General features: G+C 42.5%; 1 protein-coding gene across 6 annotated transcripts in view; it reads left to right on the forward strand.

Annotated features, from left to right (window-relative positions):
• The window catches only part of LOC310854955 (USP6 N-terminal-like protein), a 39,205-nt gene that overhangs the window by 14,898 nt on the left and 5,170 nt on the right, over nt 1–19,137 (forward strand). For 5 of the 6 annotated variants that reach the window (XM_083759729.1, XM_083759730.1, XM_083759731.1 and 2 more), the window contains 12 exons: nt 66–146; nt 1,589–1,696; nt 2,849–2,958; nt 4,148–4,196; nt 5,982–6,102; nt 6,635–6,729; nt 7,135–7,200; nt 7,876–7,975; nt 8,162–8,314; nt 9,556–11,315; nt 15,639–15,695; nt 15,850–15,956. In XM_083759729.1, the coding sequence (XP_083615855.1) occupies nt 66–146; nt 1,589–1,696; nt 2,849–2,958; nt 4,148–4,196; nt 5,982–6,102; nt 6,635–6,729; nt 7,135–7,200; nt 7,876–7,975; nt 8,162–8,314; nt 9,556–10,250 (1,578 nt within the window). In that variant the 3' untranslated portion in view covers nt 10,251–11,315; nt 15,639–15,695; nt 15,850–15,956. Of the gene's footprint in view, nt 1–65; nt 147–1,588; nt 1,697–2,848; nt 2,959–4,147; nt 4,197–5,981; nt 6,103–6,634; nt 6,730–7,134; nt 7,201–7,875; nt 7,976–8,161; nt 8,315–9,555; nt 13,691–15,638; nt 15,696–15,849; nt 15,957–19,137 lie in introns of those variants that run through there. The other variant, XM_083759728.1, reaches the window with a different exon arrangement.

Raw genomic sequence — 19,137 nt, forward strand, 5'->3', positions numbered from 1 at the left:
CTGTTATTATAAGCAAATTGTGAAGATACCATGACCATACCATACCATGTCTGTCATCCTCATAGCGGAAGCAGCTGGAGATAGAGAGAGTGGAGAAATGGCTGAAGATGGTGAAGAAATGGGAGAAATACAGAAACAGTGAGCGGGTAAGTACAGTACTGTAGGAGCCACACCACACAGCTAACTCATGGTTTATTTTGGAATGCATGCTAGGAAGTTCGGAGTGAACAAAATTATGATTGACAAAATAATTTTCATTTGTCACAGGAAGGTATATATTTAAGCAATAAGCCACTCGAGGCCCCAGCTTACCGGGTATTTTACAATGGCTGGGGGGGGTAGAAGACCCTCGGCAAAACGGTTACAAACATATAGCAATATTAACCTAATAAAACTATTGAATTCACAAAAGTAACTACGCTTTGCACCACAGAGCGAGCCACATCACTTCCTTGTTGTGCTCGGCAAGTAGGCTATGTGACGGGAGAATAGCGCTTGATGTCTTTACGGGGCTGCCTGGAGCCACACATTCACAGTCATATGAGCCGGGCGCGGCGGGCGGTGCTTAGACGCCCGCACGGCATGGGTTTGTAAGGCAATCAAGCGCTCCCCTTTCCCAGTACAGCTACAGATCAGCTGTGAATGATAGAAAGTGATTGAAGGTGTGGGTTATCGAGGCTAGGTGTGGGTTATCGGTGAAATTTACACCGGTCACGTGATGGTAACCAGCCAGAATCAAGTATTGGGACTACCCGTTTTAGAATAAACCCACCTTTCTGTGACTTGCAGTTTATCGCATAGTAATTCCATGTAGGTTCAAATCATGCCAACGCAACATTCTTCCCAGCTATGCTGTAGGTGTAGGAGAACCATAGGCTGACTCATGCACCGTTAAAGCCTCTCATCTTTGTCTGCTTTAAACAGATCTCCTCTCCTTGTATGGCATCTGCTCAACACTCCTTTCCCTCTCTGATCCTCTCCTCTCTGTCAGATGGTAAAGAGGGTGTATAAACTGATCCTCTCCTCTCTGACAGATGGTAAAGAGGGTGTATAAACTGACCCTCTCCTCTCCTCTCTGTTCAGATGGTAAAGAGGATGTATAAACTGATCCTCTCCTCTCTGACAGATGGTAAAGAGGGTGTATAAACTGATCCTCTCCTCTTCTCTCTGTCAGATGGTAAAGAGGGTGTATAAACTGATCCTCTCCTCTCTGACAGATGGTAAAGAGGGTGTATAAACTGATCCTCTCCTCTCCTCTCTGTCAGATGGTAAAGAGGATGTATAAACTGATCCTCTCCTCTCTGTCAGATGGTAAAGAGGGTGTATAAACTGATCCTCTCCTCTCCTCTCTGTTCAGATGGTAAAGAGGATGTATAAACTGATCCTCTCCTCTCTGACAGATGGTAAAGAGGGTGTATAAACTGATCCTCTCCTCTTCTCTCTGTCAGATGGTAAAGAGGGTGTATAAACTGATCCTCTCCTCTCCTCTCTGTTCAGATGGTAAAGAGGATGTATAAACTGATCCTCTCCTCTCTGACAGATGGTAAAGAGGGTGTATAAACTGATCCTCTCCTCTTCTCTCTGTCAGATGGTAAAGAGGGTGTATAAAGGCATTCCACTGCAGCTGCGTGGTCAAGCATGGTCTCTGATGCTGGACGTGGAGAGACTTAAGAAGCAGAATGAAGGAAAATACGAGGTAGTGAGGACAACCTATACTTATTGACCATGTTACATCATATGATACTGTATATGCAAACCAAAGTATGGCCAAAGCCAGGCTAGAGGCTTGGGGACTGAAGGTGCATTCAAACCTGAAGATATATATTTGTTTCCATTGTCACTTCAATTTTGTCACAAAAGTTCTGCTCTGTCTTCCCCCTCCCTCGAGTGGTGGATTACATTATTGATATAACCGATATAAAAAGTACACAGTATGAGTAATTTAACATTGGGAGTGTAACCAAATGGACCTGCTCGTTCCATTTCGTGGTTTTTGGGCTACTGGGGAAAGTGTGTGCATCACAGTGCATGTGTTCACGATAACGCACGTTAACGCTGCGTCTGCTAATTGCCCCGTCCGGGTGGACTGGGACTCGAAAAACCCTGTTGTAATTTGTCTTTTTTTTAATGGATAAAAACAGCGCATTGTTTCCTTAACGGCTAACGGTTAATTAGCCGGCAAGGCCTGATGGTAACCGGGTTAATAAAATGTCTCCTGAATGAAGGATTTCTGAAGGATACTGAAATTAAGGTCAAAAGGGGTTTATTTGTGTCAGGAATGAGTTACGGAGTAGGACTGTAAAAGCAGGCAATCACAGAGTAGATTATCTTCAAGGTGTTTATTTGACTATAAATCAGGGGTATTCCAAAAGGCAAAACATAGGCAACATCAGACACAAAATTCACTCGACAAAGGTCTACGGACCAATGAGGACACACTGCAAACAAAGGGCTTAAATAGACAGGGGTAACAGGACACAGGTGAACTCAAAATACAATCAAACACAGGATAGGCTAACAGGCAAACAGAACACAGGTGACTAGGATACAATAATCTGGTAGGTAAGACAGAACAGGAAACACCAACAAGAGGAGGCAGGAAAGCACAGAACAATACTACAAAATAAGACAACCAAAAAGACAACAGAGTAAACAGTAAACCAAAACCAAACACCACAAGGCAAAATACAGAACATACAGAATCCAAAACCTAGTAGGCCTAAGGACTGTCATAAGTGTTCAAAGGCAACCCACATGACAAGCGCTTCCTTTCTTAACATGTGTGTGTTGTGTGCAGCCCTGATAATAATAGCTTAATCATAATCATGGAACATTCTTCTTTCCGCAGAGAATGAAGGAGCAGGCGAGGCTGTACTCGGCGGAGATTAAACAGATAGACCTGGATATCAACAGGACGTTCAGAAACCATATCATGTTCATGGATCGATTTGGAGTGAAGTAAGTAAGCGTCCTTTTCAAATCTTGAATACAATCTAACCTTCATTACCGTTATTTCATGTTTTGTATTCATAGTCAAGATTTGATCTCATGCCGCATGACGTGTGAGTTACATGTTTGTCTGTCGGAGACTTGGCAATTTGCTGCCTACCATGTTCAGGTAACTCTTGCAAGACACACTTGAAATCCATCAGTGACTCTTTCCCTGGTTATAGCCTCACTACAATTCTTGGAAATACAGTTTTGTGTTGCTTGGCGAGTTCAGATTTCTAGCGTGGAAGTTTTGTAGTGCAAGTTTAGAGTGCAAAGTGTTCCTGCAGCAGGGAATGTGATTTAGCAACCTCAGCGTGAACTCAGACTCAGAGGAGGCGGGGCGTTTTGGGGAGGCAGAGAGAGAGAGAGAGAGAGAGTGAGAGTGAGTGGAGCCAGTAGCAGAGTGATGTCACTGACAGCCTAATAGACCACAGAGAGGCCTGCAGTGGAAAGTATGGGACAGCGGCCTCGCTGCACAAAACGATTCAATATTTTACAGCGGGCAAAGACCCTGCAAAAAGGCACCCCTTTTATAGCAAGAGGACGCATGGTCGTTGCTTTTGCAGGATATGTGCTTTATGGCGTGCAACATGTTTAAGGGGCTAGCTGTTATGACATACTGTTGAAGGTCTGTCGACAGATATTCATTCTAATATTATTGACTGCTGTGATAGACACATAGCTATGCTTATATTCATTGCTGGTAGTTTGTAGATAATAGGTTTGCTGCGCTCTGGGAAAACGCGGAGCAGCTGAATTATTTGTTTTGATTAGGCGTTGAGAGTGGTGCTCTATGAACCACGGCTAGAAGGCTGTTTCAACCAATCAGATTGCTTCCTCGAAAACGACCTGTTGTATAATCTTATTTGTACCATACCTCTACTGTGTTGTTACAGCTGCATTTCTATCTCCGGGGATCAATAGCGGTTTATCTTAATCTCTTAGCGTCTTGTGAGATTCATTTGGATCATATGAATAGTATGACATGCCTTTTTTGCGTGGTCAGTCCAACAACTATAAATACCTGCATACAGTAGCTGTATATATAGGCCTATATATATATATATATATATATATATATATATATAATGTATGAATGAATAGATGGATTGCATAATGCATATTCTCAGTGAAAACCTCTCCGCTATCCACACAGGCAGCAAGCTCTGTTCCATGTTCTCTCTGCATACTCCATCTACAACACGGTGAGTTTATTACTTTATTTTCCATCACATTGGGCACCGAAATAACAGTTAACCCATTTAGACCTGAGAACAGATTCTACAAATGTCTTCTAAATCACGACAGTTTTCTGAAAGACCCAGCTATATGCTTCTCAGTGGTGCTCAACCTTTTTCATGTCAACGACCCCCAGAATTATTTGCATTTGGCTGCGGACCCCCATTTGAACATATGTTGTTCCATGGACCTCCCAGAAGCAAAGATTTGAGTTAGAAATCGTTGAAAGAATATATTCAAAGATTTGAGCCACATTTTCATGACTTTTAAAAAATAGCACTCTGTGCCACGCTACGAGCTTGTAGATCTGCTATTTTTCAATAGCTAAAACACCAAAAGGGGGTTCCTGCCCAGAATAGGTTAACCCATTCTGACCAGGCACCCATTTTGGTGTCGGCATCATGTTATGCTTTAGCTATTGAAAAATAGCAGATCTACAAGCTCATATCGCGCCACCGAGTGGCGCGATACGAGCTTGTAGGTCTGCTATTTTTGAAAAATCGAAGAACGACTGACATTTTTTTAGAATCTGATCTCAGGTCAGAATGGGTTAATCAGACCAGTGTGTGTCCGGCGGAAACCTCGTATGAATCTGATCTCAGGTCAGAATGGGTTAAACAGGTTCCCCAGAATCCTTGTCAGAAATTCAGTAGATAGATACAGCACAGAACGGGGCCTTGTCTTCAAAAGTCAAAACGTGTTAATAATAACACGATGTGGCGGCTGTGGCTCAGGAGGTAGAGCAGGTCGTCCAATGATCCATGGGCCGGCGGTTCGAATCCCGGCTCCTCCTGTCTACATGTTGAAGTGTCCTTGGGCAATACACTGAACCCAAGGCCCTTTTTTAAACCAGTCCCTTGACTTGAAGTGCTCTCGGGAGGTTCCCTCGTCAGGAAGTGCCCCTCCAGCTGAATCAAGTTCCCTTGATTAGGGTGCTGGGTATAAAAAGATGTTTGGAAATACACTCGCCCTCCTTGTGCAGAAACAGGAAACAGACACCATTCGTTGCCATGGTTACCATCATGCAATTGTTTTACCTGTTATTTTGTTTGTACAGTTATATTGCATTGCATCGTGTATGTTTGTGTGACATGTGGATTTCATTAATATGGACATGTAAAAGGAAATACAGCGTGACTGTCAAAAAGGACATGTCATATACGGTACATCCATGGTGTTTATAAATCATTGTGTTAAAAGTTGTTTTGTTTGTGTGGTTTCATTTATAGTTTATCACGGTGGGGTAAATAAAGAGCCCTTGTGAACATCAGATAGAGCGTTGTCTATTCTACATCAGATGAAGATTGTTTAGGAGCAGTTTATTTATCATTTATTTGTGGTGGTAAGTACTTACATTTGTAGGTCGCGGTTTCCATTCGGACAGAGCGCAGGGCTGCACAAGGCAATGGAGTCTAGATCGGCACAGACTCGCTCTTGAGGGCTTCATAAGCCACTTCCACTCAAGGCTGCTTGGTTTCGGACGGCACTTAATATGGCGCAGCCTCGCGTGAACGCGCATACCGAGGGCAAGTGTGTGGGGCGAGTGGCGAGGAGGCGGTTTAAAAAAGAGGAGACTGCCTCCAATGAGTCGGTCCGTGCTAGCTCGCCACCATTGGTGTGTGAAAGAGGGAAGTGAGGACGCTGGCGTCGACTGTTCGCCGCTTCACCTCCCAATGTATGAATGAATGAACCATTTGAGCACAACATCATTATTATATGTCCAGTAGTAGCACTGACATTCTGACCTGCAGGAGGTGAGTTACTGCCAAGGAATGAGTCAGATCGCTGCACTGCTGCTGATGTACATGAACGAGGAAGACGCCTTCTGGGCTCTGTCACAGCTGCTGACCAATCAGAGACACGCCATGCACGGTGAGGACAGCCACGACGACCGCAAAATAAAAAGATGATCCTGTTGTTAACCCATTCTGACCTGAGATCAGATTCTAAAAAAATGTCAGTCGTTCTTCGATTTTTCAAAAATAGCAGACCTACAAGCTCGTAGCGCGCCACTCGGTGGCGCGCTATGAGCTTGTAGATCTGCTATTTTTCAATAGCTAAAAGCATATCATGATGCTAACACCAAAATGGGTTCCCGTTCAGAATGGGTTAATAAGAATTATTATTCATAATAAGTGTAGTATCACTCTTCTTCTTCTCATTAATAGTAGCAGTAGTAGAATATTACCAGTTTAAATGCCTTGAAACTTAGCCACTTGAATTTATTTTGCGAAAGAGAATCCCAGCAGACATTACAGTAGGCCTACACAATGTAAAAGTCAGGGCGATAATAACCATCTAAAGATCAGACTGTAGAGTAGAAGTGGTACACACTGACATGACTGTACATGGCAACACGTTCACACTGACTGACTATACGTGTTCCTCCCCGCTCCCCCTGAAGGGCTCTTTGTTCCCGGGTTCCCCAAACTGCAGCGCTTCCAGACACATCATGATCAGATTATCTCCAAACTCATCCCCAAGCTGAAGAAACATCTGGTGAGATCCCAGGCCTTATATTATAGCTTGAGTAATGCAACATGTTCATCACTTCATTTAAACGGCAATTTATGAAATGAAGAGAACGGAACTGTGTTAAATGTCTGATGGCTTTATACGTTTAATGTGCATAATTTAGAACACCCATTTTCTTTGGTGAAGTAGATTTTCTATTTGTATACATGTACTGACTGTCTCTCCGTCTTTTTGTATCCCCTATGTTGCGTTTTTCTTTCTCTCCCTCTCAATATCACCCACTATCGCCCTTGGTCTCTCCACCTTTGTTTTTCATCTCTGTCGTTCTACTTCTCTCTGTCTCCCCGGTTGTCACTCCTGTACATGTCTATCCATCTCTCTCTATCTCTCTCTCTCTCTCTCTCTCTCTCTCTCCCCATCCCCCTCCAGGACAGAGAACAGATGTCCACAGGGATTTACAGCACCAAATGGTTCCTTCAGTGTTTCATTGACAGGGTGAGATACCTGCTTCAAATCACAGATTCCAGATCTATCTAACTTATGGTCATTTATCTCTGAAAGTATTAAAAACCTATCACTCACCACCTTTAAATGTGCACTCCAGTGTTTGCTGTGCGTTCACCGCAACAACAACTGCATCGGAGCTCAAAACGATGGATCCAAACAAACGACACATAAAAATAAATAAAAAGAACTGGATATTCTTCTTCGTATGATTGAAACAGAAACAGAAACATAATAACAGTGCCTGGTGATATTTGATCTACATTAACAGTTTTTTTTAGGGCTAAACTACTATTAGGCCCTGGCTGTTTGTGCGTTGCCCACAATCCTGTGGTGCCAGTGGTCTGGCCGGGGGCAAGGCTGTTGTCAGCACTTCCCAGTCCCCCGGATGGGACCCTGGGTTCCTGTGGTCTGGGGGAGACGCACCAGACAAAACCCCCTGACTCCAGCGTATACATGCAGCATGCAGGAAGCAAAGAGACCAGGGGATGGGGGACGCGAAACCGCTGGCATTGACAAGTCCGAATGAGACTACCGGTATAGCCAGAAATGGAGTCGAGCGTTGAGGCCGTAAGAATGTTTTTGTTGTAACTTGTATCCTTGTGTGTGTGTGTGTGTGTGTGTGTGTGACTGTGTGTGTGTGCGTGTGCGTGTGTGTCGTCGTAGACCCCATTCACCCTGACCCTTCGCTTGTGGGATATCTTTATTCTGGAGGGAGACAGGCTCCTCACCGCGATGGCCTACACGACCCTCAAAATACACAAGAGTAAGGAGAAAGAAATAACGTATGGGCGCACACAAGACATGTTGCCTTGCTTTGTGGGGTCAGTCAGCGACACATGAGATAAAACACATCACACCGTTAATGTATACAGCGTGTGTGTGTGTGTGTGTGTGTGTGTGTGTGTGTGTGTGTGTGTGTGTGTGTGTGTGTGTGTGTGTGTGTGTGCAGAGCGCCTTCTGAAGATGTCTCTGGAGGACCTGAGGGAGTTCCTGCAGGAGAGGATCGCTCAGACCTTCCTACACCACGACGATGTCATCGTAGAGCATCTGCAGGCCTCCATGACGGAGCTCCGCAAGATGAAGCTAGACAGACCGCCTCCAGGTGCTCTAGTCTAGTCTACACAACAGTGGTTCCCAAACCTTTTTCATGTCAACGACCCCCAAATTGACACTAGTTATCCCACGGACCCCCATTTGAAAAGACATGCCAGGGACCCCCATAAGAGAAGATGTTTACGGCCTTTTCAACCAGTTTCATTTCAAGGACCCCTCCAATTTGACATGCATATATAGGCTACAGGACCCCCAATTTAATGGCATTTCTATCCCTGGGACCACAATTTGTATTGTAAAATCAATGTTAATTTAACTCTGAGAGTGTATACATGGAACCAAATGGACCATAGCGGGTCCATTTGGTTCCATGTATACACTCTCAGAGTTAAATTAACATTCCATTTGTACACTCTCTGAGTTACAGACCCATAATTTGGTTCCAAACTATCATTTAGCTGGGTAGCCTACCCCCTGGAACTCCCTCAGGTCCCCGGACCCCACTTTGGGAACCACTGCTCTACACACTATTGTCCTTCATGCAAAATTTGTTTTTGTTTTTCCAAAATGTTACTCATTTGGTTGTCAAAGTGCGTGTGTATACTGTACGTGTCTGTCCGGGTTTTTCCCTGAATATCCCGAGAACCGTCTGACCGATCGACTTCCGGCACGTTGTGTGTATTCCTGAGGAGTGCAGTGTGGAGTGGGAAGTCTGTTGTCCAGAAATCCTTTTATAAATCCACAAATCTCTGTATCTGGTCTGCCTGTGTCCTTTTTATGCCCATATAATGCATGGAGAATCCTGCAGTATATGGATCCTGCATCAATATGATGTCGTCGTCATAGTACTAATAACGTCGTAGACTGGCCCCCTAGTACTATGATAATGGGTACTGCATGAGTACAATAGGTACTTTGACAACGGGTATAACGGGTATTGCATAACCAAGGGCCGTGCATTCCCTAAGGGCATCACCCTAGTAATTGGGAATGACCAGACATTCAACAAATTAACATTCACCTAGAGCGGCGGTGGCTCAGGGGTAGAGTGGCTGGATGGTAGACACTGAACCCCTAATTACTCCTGATGTGCTGGTTGGTGCCTTGCATGGTTTCTGCCGTAATCGGCATATGAATGTGTGTGTGAATGGGCGAATGTAATGCAATGCACAATCAATGTAAAGCGCCTTGGATAAAGGCGCTATATAAATGCACCATTTACCAAGACAGGCTACCATTTACAACAGCGTGATACACTCTTAACAAAAAGGTGTCTTGTTATTTCTGTAGGGAAACCGGAGGAGCTGCCTCGGAAGCCTCTGGGCCAAGAGCTGCCGGTGTTGCTGAGTACGGACCACCCCTCGAGGGGGAAGCCTGCCTCAGCCAGCACCTGTTGGCCCGGAGCCGGCCTGAGTCTCCACATCATCTCGCACCAGCCCGACACCATCTCTCCAGAGCAGAGCCCCTCCAAGAACCCCGGTGACCTGGACGCCACCAATGACGAAGAGGAGGAGGCGCCGCTGCCATCCCCAGACCCCATCATCATCCACAGTCGGACTACCTTCACCCCCCACGGCTCTCCGCTCACAGGGCCTCCCCCATACCGACCTCCAGGGAGTGAGGAAGTTGTGAAGGAATGTCGTTTACCACCTTCCCTCGCGGAGCGCTCGACTGACGCTCACGGCGTTGCCATCGCAGGTCACCCTCCTCCACCTCAGGACACAGCGTTGCTTTCAGAAGAGCCCACGAACGACCCAACGATTACCACCAGCAGCCCCGACCGGTCCTCATCCTGCAGGCTCACGAGGACTCGGTCATCGTCGTCTGGGCACAACATTGACTCACTGCCCTCCAGCCTGTCCCAGACGGAGAGCCTGTCGGCAGCGGAGAGGGCGGAGGACGTATACCTGGCCCAGTTGCTGGAGCAGGCAGCCACGCTGCCTTGGAACGAGGACAGCAGCGAAGGATGCGAGGAGACGCAGTAGGACCCCAGCGGAGGATGCGAGGAGACGCAGTAGGACCCCAGCGGAGGATGCGAGGAGACGCAGTAGGACCCCAGCGGAGGATGCGAGGAGACGCAGTAGGACCCCAGCGGAGGATGCGAGGAGATGCAGTAGGACATGGAGCAACACAAAAGCCAAATTCCAATGCCCCAAAATATCGTCCAATATCGTCACTGCAGCATGGCGGTGTTGCGGTGAAATTGGTGACCTGATGAAATATGTGACATAATGTCAAGTGTCCGAGTGGTATTCAGGCAACATATTTAAAGACCTCCATGTAAGGTGTGTGAAGTCCACAGGTCGCATATTTTGGCAGGTCAGACTACAATGTCACCATAACACTGCCATGCTGGAGTGATCGAGTGTGAGTGAGCAAGTGTCCAAGATTTTGGGTATTGGAATTTGGCTAAAGACTCCCCGCATTCAGATGCTGCCATTTGGAAAGATTAAAGGGCAACTTCACCCCTTTTGCAACCAAATCTTATTTTAATGATGTTTGGGAGACAAGAAACACTTTCCTGGGGTTTTTTGTATGTGGGTAATTTGTGTTTTTAGATATTTTAGTATTTCAAAGTGTCTTGTGATGTCATGGATACTGGTCCTGGATTACTACAATGACCATAATGCTTTGCTGCATTTGGCTGTCTTACTGAGACACATGTAGTCCAGGAAGGAAGTGAGACCAGTGTCCATGACATCACAAACACTTTGAAATACTAAAATATCTAAAAACACGTAATACACTCATAAAAAGAAACCCAGGAAAGTGTTTCTTGTCTCCCAAACATCATTAAAATAAGATCTGGTTGCAAAGGCAATGCTCCTCGACGTGGGGGTTGGGACCCGGACGAGGGTCCCATGAGAAGTTCTACATGCTCACGGACTAAAGAACAACTGGAATGACCACTGTCCTTTTTGAAGGGACTCTTGGAGAAGAGTAGTTGGCTGCCCCACAAGAACAGGACAGCAACACATTGCCCTTCATAGTGGAAAGAACCTTTTGTAGCTTTTTTTAATTATTATTTTGTAAGTTTTGTCAAAGAAACGGTACGTTTGCTTCATCAGCCTTTGTAAAAAAATGTTTGCTAATATAGTCATAGTTTTATTTTTTCAGGTTGTAGGATGCCTTATTTGGATCTGCTTCGGTTCTTTTGTCGAACATGGCACAGCAATGGATAATTATAATGTCGGTCAAATAAAAAGGAAGTAGTGTTCAGATAGAATGCAGTATAGGGCATAACATAGAACTGTAAACTAGTGTTCGTGTTACCTCAGTGAGCTGGCTCTCTATCATTATGATTGTAAACTGAAAACATATTCTCAAAAAGGTGCAAAGATCTTCATAGGAAAGACTTGAAGTCATTTTTGACAGTTGTCTCTTGAGGTCAATAATTTATTGATAACTTGCTCATTGATCAAGTCAATAAAGGAAGCAAGACTACATTAGAACCCTTTCTCTGATGTTCAATTGGAACATTTGCTTACAGTATTTCTCTTGAGACCTCGTGGAAGGGTGAATGTTACAATTAAAATAGGCTTTGTTGATCTTACAAAATGTCTCTTATGATGAGACTTTTGTTGTAAATGTATTTGGTTTCTGATAACATTGTGTTTAAAACTATATTGTACTGTAGGGTTTACTCTGTAGGCCAGGGGTGGGCAACTTTGACGATGGCAAGGGCCAATATATTTCCACACCAGAGGGCCACAGTGCATATTACCGTTGTAGCAATTGTTTTGTTGCTATATTTGAATTGAAAACCTGAATATTTCTTTGCTATTTTTGAATTGGAATCCTGAAAGGTTTATTGAATTTAAAATGCATTTAGTTTAGTTTTGTTAACTTTATGAACTGTTAACATAACTACATTGGACACAAAAAGACAATAACATTTGAATACTAGGCATTTAATACTAGTCATGAAGTAATTAAAGCGGGTTTGGAATTGTAACAGCTGAAATCAATACTATATCAGTATTCTGATATTAACATGCCGCATTAAGTGAAGGTGGCCCCCGGGCCACCAGTTGCCCACCCCTGCAGTACAGTATTCCCAGGATTGTCCTCTTCTGAATCCAGCCTATAGCAGCAGTATGGCAGCTCCATGATTAGCAATATAGTCAATGACTGACATCTAGTGGTCAGTTAGTGAAGTTAGGCATGTTTTTATTTGGTTTACATAAGAGAAATAGAAGAATTCGTGTAGAATAGGGCCTGTTAGAATTAAACTAAATTTAAGTAATTGGTTTGAATTTTCAATGTTTTACGGTATACCAGACCACTTATTTTTTTGGAGTGGAGTATAATGTTTATTTTCAATCCAGTTTAGTCGGCATCTCACACTGCATATACACTGCAATACGTATTGCAGTGAAACAGGATCTAAACATTATTTTATTAAAAGTTACTCATTGATACCCAAAAATGGATCCAAGTTGCGTGATTCTTGTTTCCATTCGCTTCCCACTTGTTGATAGAACATTAGAACAGTCAAACTACACCATCCACGCACGCATTCAGGCACGCACACAATTCAATTAAATTCAAAGTAGGCCTAGCTTTATTGGCATGAGAAAACATTGCCAAAGCAAGTGTCAAAATATAATAAAAACTGTTGAAAATGGGTAAAGTATATACAGTTGGATTGGGTACAGCATTTTGCAAACAGTTATGTCACATTGTGTCGTTAATAGCAGCATTTTGTTTTGCAGCTTTTTTGCAAGATCCCTGCTCAACATCCTCGACAGCCATTTCAGAATTGTAAAACATTCTAGTATCTAACTATCTATAGGCCTATGGCATTTCTAGACTCCACCTTGTGTTGTGGCCTCTGCATGAAAGTTATTGTTGCAAAGCCAATGTTGGTCAAGGAATGTCCAAAAGAGAAAGACCTGTCCATTGTCCACTATGTGTAAAGAGGAAGACCTGTCAACTGTGTGTAAAGAAAAATACCTGTCCCCTTAAAGAAAAAGACCTGTCCAGTGTCCACTGTGTAAACGAGTACATGGTGCATAATAACGCAGCCCTTCATGTGAGAGTTCCTTCTCCATGCTGGCATGTAAACAAATAAATCAGGTCCGATTTGGACTTTGATCGTCGTATGGACGTCCGCAAGCATGGTCAAAAACAATAACAAACATACTTTTATAAACATTCTATAATATTTTGTGCTGATGATGATTACCTGGTTCAATAGGTAAATTAAAGAAATCACATGTAAAAATTAATATGAAATGTATTGTAATTGTGAACCTGACGGTGTATAATCTGTCTATGGCCTGGCCTCTTTAGTCTACTATAGTAACGGATGCGCCTTGTTAACACGAAGTCCGGCCGAGGCTATCTGTGCAGTGTTTCTTAATTTCTACATTGATTCCATAATTGCATTTTTGATCCTTTAACTAAACTCATTAAAATAAATTGAGTATTTAATATATTTCCCACCACTGGCACTGAGTGACTGAAAAATGGTGTACTGCATGGTCTGATGGTCAGCCTCTCAACCCAAAGGTTCTGCGTTCAAGTCCCACGTTTCCTTGTTCAATTCTGGAGTAGCCTACTTTGAAATTCCCAAAATATATATATTTCTAGTAATGTGCATGAGCCGAATAAACATTGAGCAGATTAATTAAACATTGCACAAAGATGTTCTCACAACCTCCATACAACGTCAAGTCAGCTAAACACTCAGCAACCGTTTAGTCATTTTAAGTAAGCAGTTATGTTAGTTTTCATCTATCAATCAGAGCCAGACTCACTGAAAAGAAAAATAGTACATTACCAGCTAGTCTTTCTATGTTTCTGTATGCAATGTCAGTTTTGAGGCCAGTCACGATTTAATAATAATCCTGTATTCTTGTCCAAGTTTACCATTAGCATTCACTTTCACTTGATGATTGTGATAAAACAATGTACCATATAAATAAGATACCCAGTAAGTGTCCCCTGGTCGTGGATGTAAATAACTACATTCGGTAGTCAAATTTACTTGCATGAAATAAAATGTAATATAATGTGAGTCTGTTACAGACTCACTAAAAGAAGAAAATAAAGACATGAAGCTTGATATATGATTATCAAATAAAATATATTATTTATTATTATGAAATCAAACTTAAATATAACATATATGAAGCACGTTTGAAACATACTTCTCAACAATCTCTTTAAAATACAAATACAAAATAACAAAAAATTAAACCATTAATGTAAGAAAGATTAGCACTATTATTTACAACTGTTACAGATTATTAAACAAAAGAGAAATAATACTCAGTGTAGCATACTATCATTTAACAACTATTTACAAGCATAACTATGTATACACAGAGAGAGAGGGGGGGGGGAGTGATGGGTGGGATAGATTGAGGTGGGAGGAGGAGAGAGTGTGTCGTCCTGCTGGGATGGATCAGGGACCTGTGTGAGAAAAATAAGTGATAAGTAACTTTAGGTCATTTACTTGATACATTTAATTGCAGGAAATTGCTCCTGCATTGTTGTTGTTGTTTATAATTGTTTCTTATAGACTTTTTTTTTATATCTTGCAGTTTAACCCCGTGAACCCTAATGCCCCTATTCTTTCTGGGATGAACATTCAGCACAAATAGCAGATCTACAAGCTCACAATGAGTCTCGATTAGTGATGAGAGATTAATCGGTAAACACATCGGTATCGGCCGATTTTAGTTGTTTTTAGATTCATCTGCATCGGTTCGATTAATCAATCAGCCCGATTAATTAATCGGTCTGATTAATCGGCCTGTCTTTACAGATAAACAAACCCAAAGTAACAGCTTGAACAGATCTACAAGCTCACAATATTTAATATAAAGGTATTTAAGTTAAATCTGACTTCCCTAAGCCTGCAGTGCAGATACCCTGTTACATGCATTTTTCAGAATGGACAATATTATTATAATCTTTGAATACAGAATGAGATCATATCGACATCAGTAATCGGCCATAACAGCAATTAATTATATTGGATATCGATATCGGCCAAAATGTCTCATCGGAACATCCCTAGTCTCGATGCAAGGCGCTGTGAGCTTGTAGATAAAGAAATGTAGTGTAGGGCGAAAAAGGAGGACCTAGTATGGAGGCCTGGGGCACCTTGGTCGACTAAGTATAAATGGTTTGTTGAATGGGAGCGTAGCCTAGTTTAGCTCAACTCTTGGATGATCAAGCATCAGATCCTCTTAATAGTAAAGAACTTCTTCATACTGTAGATGGATGGATGGTCTAACTAAACTAAACAATGTATTATGATGTATTTATTAAGTGGCTAAATTCTCTATTAGTAAAGATGTACTGGTATTTACTTACTTGGCACACGTTGACAGTCAACCTTCATCCTTGCCTTGGTCCAGGTCTCTTGGTGCTGATGGAGGCAGAAGATTGTCTCTGCACATGGAGAAGAAACACATGTTAGTGATGAAAATGATCTCAACATTAATTTTATAACTACAACTCAACATTTGAGTTGTATCCTTGCAGATATAATACATAATTATAATGGATTAAGTATCAATTGTATGTTTTATAATGAGACCATGTTGCCATGTCATTATCTTCACTCAGAACCGGTAACCAACTCACCTTCCTATGGACCACCCTGGGGGCATCGATGAGGATGGTGCTCATCGTCCTGGGGGGGCTGTCAGCTTCGACCTCCTGTGTGAGAAAAGGTAGTGATTTGTAATGTTAGTGGTGGCAAATGTACATGCATAACAAATCACTGGTTATTGGTTAATCACTTCAATTCAACTGTTCCACTGTTTCATGTCTCTGCTTGCAGTTTAACCACTGACATGAGCCCTAGTGTTTGGGGCAGAAAATAGCAGTTCTACATGCTCACAACATGCTGTGTTGTGAACTTGTAGATCTGTTCTTTTTAGCAAAGAGATTTAGTGCAGAGGGAAATTAGGAGCGGCCAAGTATAGACCCCTAACTCCTTGTATACTATGTAGTAAAGTTGTACTCACTCTTAGGCGTTTGGCTGGTGGTGGCACTGGCATTTCACCGTGGTTTTCCTCCTGGTCTTCCTTTGAGTCCTTGGGTGGTGGTTTCCTCTTGTTTCCCTTGCTTTGAGATTGTAGTATCTTCTGGAGGAAGGCTTGCATGCTCCTGCAAAAAGTGTGAGATGGGAATAAGGAGATTAAGCATTAACTCAGACAATAAACAAAGTCACATAAATAGAGCACAGGGAGAACAATGTGGTGCCTCAAAGAAACTAAGATTCAAGGTAAACAATGAACCTAGCATGTCTAAACAACATACTATCTAAACATTTGTGGTCAAGCAAAACAAATCAATTAAAGTAACAAACCCATTAAAACCAGTGACCAAGATGTATCTATACATACTTGAACTGAGCAGATCCAGTTCCTCGCTTCTTTTTAGCCACGGTGACCCTCTTCCTGGGGGTGACCTGCCTTGGTGGAGGGCACACAGGGGAGTCAGTTTCCGTGTCGGAATCGTCTGTCAGACACGGAAACCAACTCACCTGTGTATCTTGTGGGTCTTTGGGTGCTTCTCCCTGTGAAGCCTTCACTGTCCCTTTCAGTATCACCCTGGAATTCTTGGGGTCATCGATGCATTTCCAGGTCCAGTTGTCTAGGTCCAGGTCCTGTGTGAGGAAATGTAGACAATTTTAACTTCAGCAAATTTCCTTCGATAAATCTAAATTCATGAAATTGAAGTAGTTAGTAGTGAAGTAATTCGTATTAATAATAGTGTTTTTTGTAACGTTTCTTCCTACAGATAAACTCATGGAAGCTTTCTTTATCAAATAATCTTTCAAAAATAGCCGATCTACAAGCTCACAATGCATCTCATCGGTTATATTCTAATAGACACAGTAAAAAAATAGGGCTTATAAGTGGTTAATGCATGTTTTGAATAATAATCTACAGAGTAGTAAGTTTGAAGTTTTCAAAAAATTGTAGTGGAGTTGCCTGAGAGATGTAGTGGAGTGTATGTATACTAGTATAAACTATAAAGTATTGAAAAATTGACATATTCAAGGAAAGTAAACATCAAAATTGTACTTAAATAAATAAATCAACTTAGTTACTTTAGTTTCCACCACTGGTAGTAAGGAAGGATGTACTTACTCGAAAGAGCTCAGTCCTATAACCCTCTTCAGAACCACCCCCACCCTGCGGTTGTTGGGGTCCTGGATCAAGGTAGAAGTCAAGGTGAAGTTGTCATCTGTAGAATCCTGTGGGAGAAAATGTAGAGATTAGTAAATTAAGCAAATTTCCTTCATTCATTGAACTGCAGGAACTAGAACGGCATTGCATTTTTTTTAAACAATTGATTTGAAAATGAATTTCAGAAATGAAACATATCCAGGAGCCACTGCTCCTTCGCGTGTAAAAGGTTCAGGCATCGCCATCTAGTACGAATGCCTCTGGTCGTCTCCCTATAGCCTGGCTAATAAGCCAGACTAATATCACACAACTCGCCGGCAGGCAATTTGTGTTGTCCAGGAATGGGAAGTCTGGAACTCTCTGCTGGAACTGTTGACCCCTCAATCCGACTCCTGATAGGCAGTTGAGGATGGATGAACAATTATACAGTTAGTTATTTACATTAAAATTGTTCAATTGTAACAGTTTACATCAACTGTTCATCTATAAATGTATAAGTGTGTATGTTTGTAATCCACGTAACTCAAGAAATGTTCGCCCCATCGACTTTTGACACCTGTTTGGTGTCAAAAATTTGACACACGTGTTTGACACTGTGTGCAGTACCCGGGCCTTGAGTCGGTGGGATACACCGTTGTTCAGAACCAGCACAAAATTCTATGTCCGGTCTCTGGATAGGGCCACTGCCCACAGTGCCCAGGCTATGGACAGGGCCCAAATTAGCCAATTGATCACACCTGATCACCCCTAGATCTCCATATATGGAGCTGGCCTGTTCTGACATCGCAATGTTGTTAACCGATGTAAAAGATCACACATGTCATGATGCAATGCCACACATTGTGAGCATGCATGTAGATCTGCTATTTATTTTCTAAAAACTATTGAAACATTTTGAACAATTTGGAATAATTATACATTTCAAGTTCAACAACACAAATATTGTATGGGGGTACTTCCTTGGCACAATATATGTTCAGATCCTAACCAAACCCAAACCTGGGGTCGTTGGCATTAAAAAAGTTTAGAAGAACCATAAGAACCACTGATTAAAACAGTGAAACAGCCATATGGATTAACTGTAACCGTTTACATTTTAGCCTCAGGTGCATAATATTTGAACCAGTGCAGTTGGCTAAATTTGTACAATATCAGAGTTATGCTGAACACTATCTGACAACAACCGTTTGAAAGAGGCAGTAGCCAAATATGTCGACAAATATGACTGATATTTGTCCACAACGAGTGAAAGCAAAGAGTAAATATCAAACCTTGTCAACGAATGAGCGTGATTATGAATCCGAACCACTCCGAACCGCTCTAGGGTAGACCGTTAGCCGTTTCGTGCAGCATATAGCCCCGGAACCTCACCCACACAATCCAAACGAAAACGTAGCCTCGGTCCCAGCTGGCTTACTTATCTGCGAAAAGAAGGTACGAAACGGGTCTTAACCGCTGCGGTGGGATCCATAATAACACCACGCGTCAACGACATTTAGAGCAGAGCAAACAAACTAGGCTATTTACTGCTAACGTTTCAAATTAAACAAACCCGCCTGTAAACAATTCCGTCACTAAATAACATTATTACGATCGTTGACCGTTGACAGTGCATATACTATTGTATTAATAAACACGTGACGACGTCTACATACCGTCTCCATCTTCTTCGTAACGTTCGTTTGGTAGAACTTGAAGTAACTGTCCGCTTGCG

The sequence above is a fragment of the Protomyctophum parallelum genome (genome assembly GCF_964188405.1).
Source record: "Protomyctophum parallelum genome assembly, chromosome: 2".
In the NCBI taxonomy this organism is placed as follows: domain Eukaryota; kingdom Metazoa; phylum Chordata; class Actinopteri; order Myctophiformes; family Myctophidae; genus Protomyctophum; species Protomyctophum parallelum.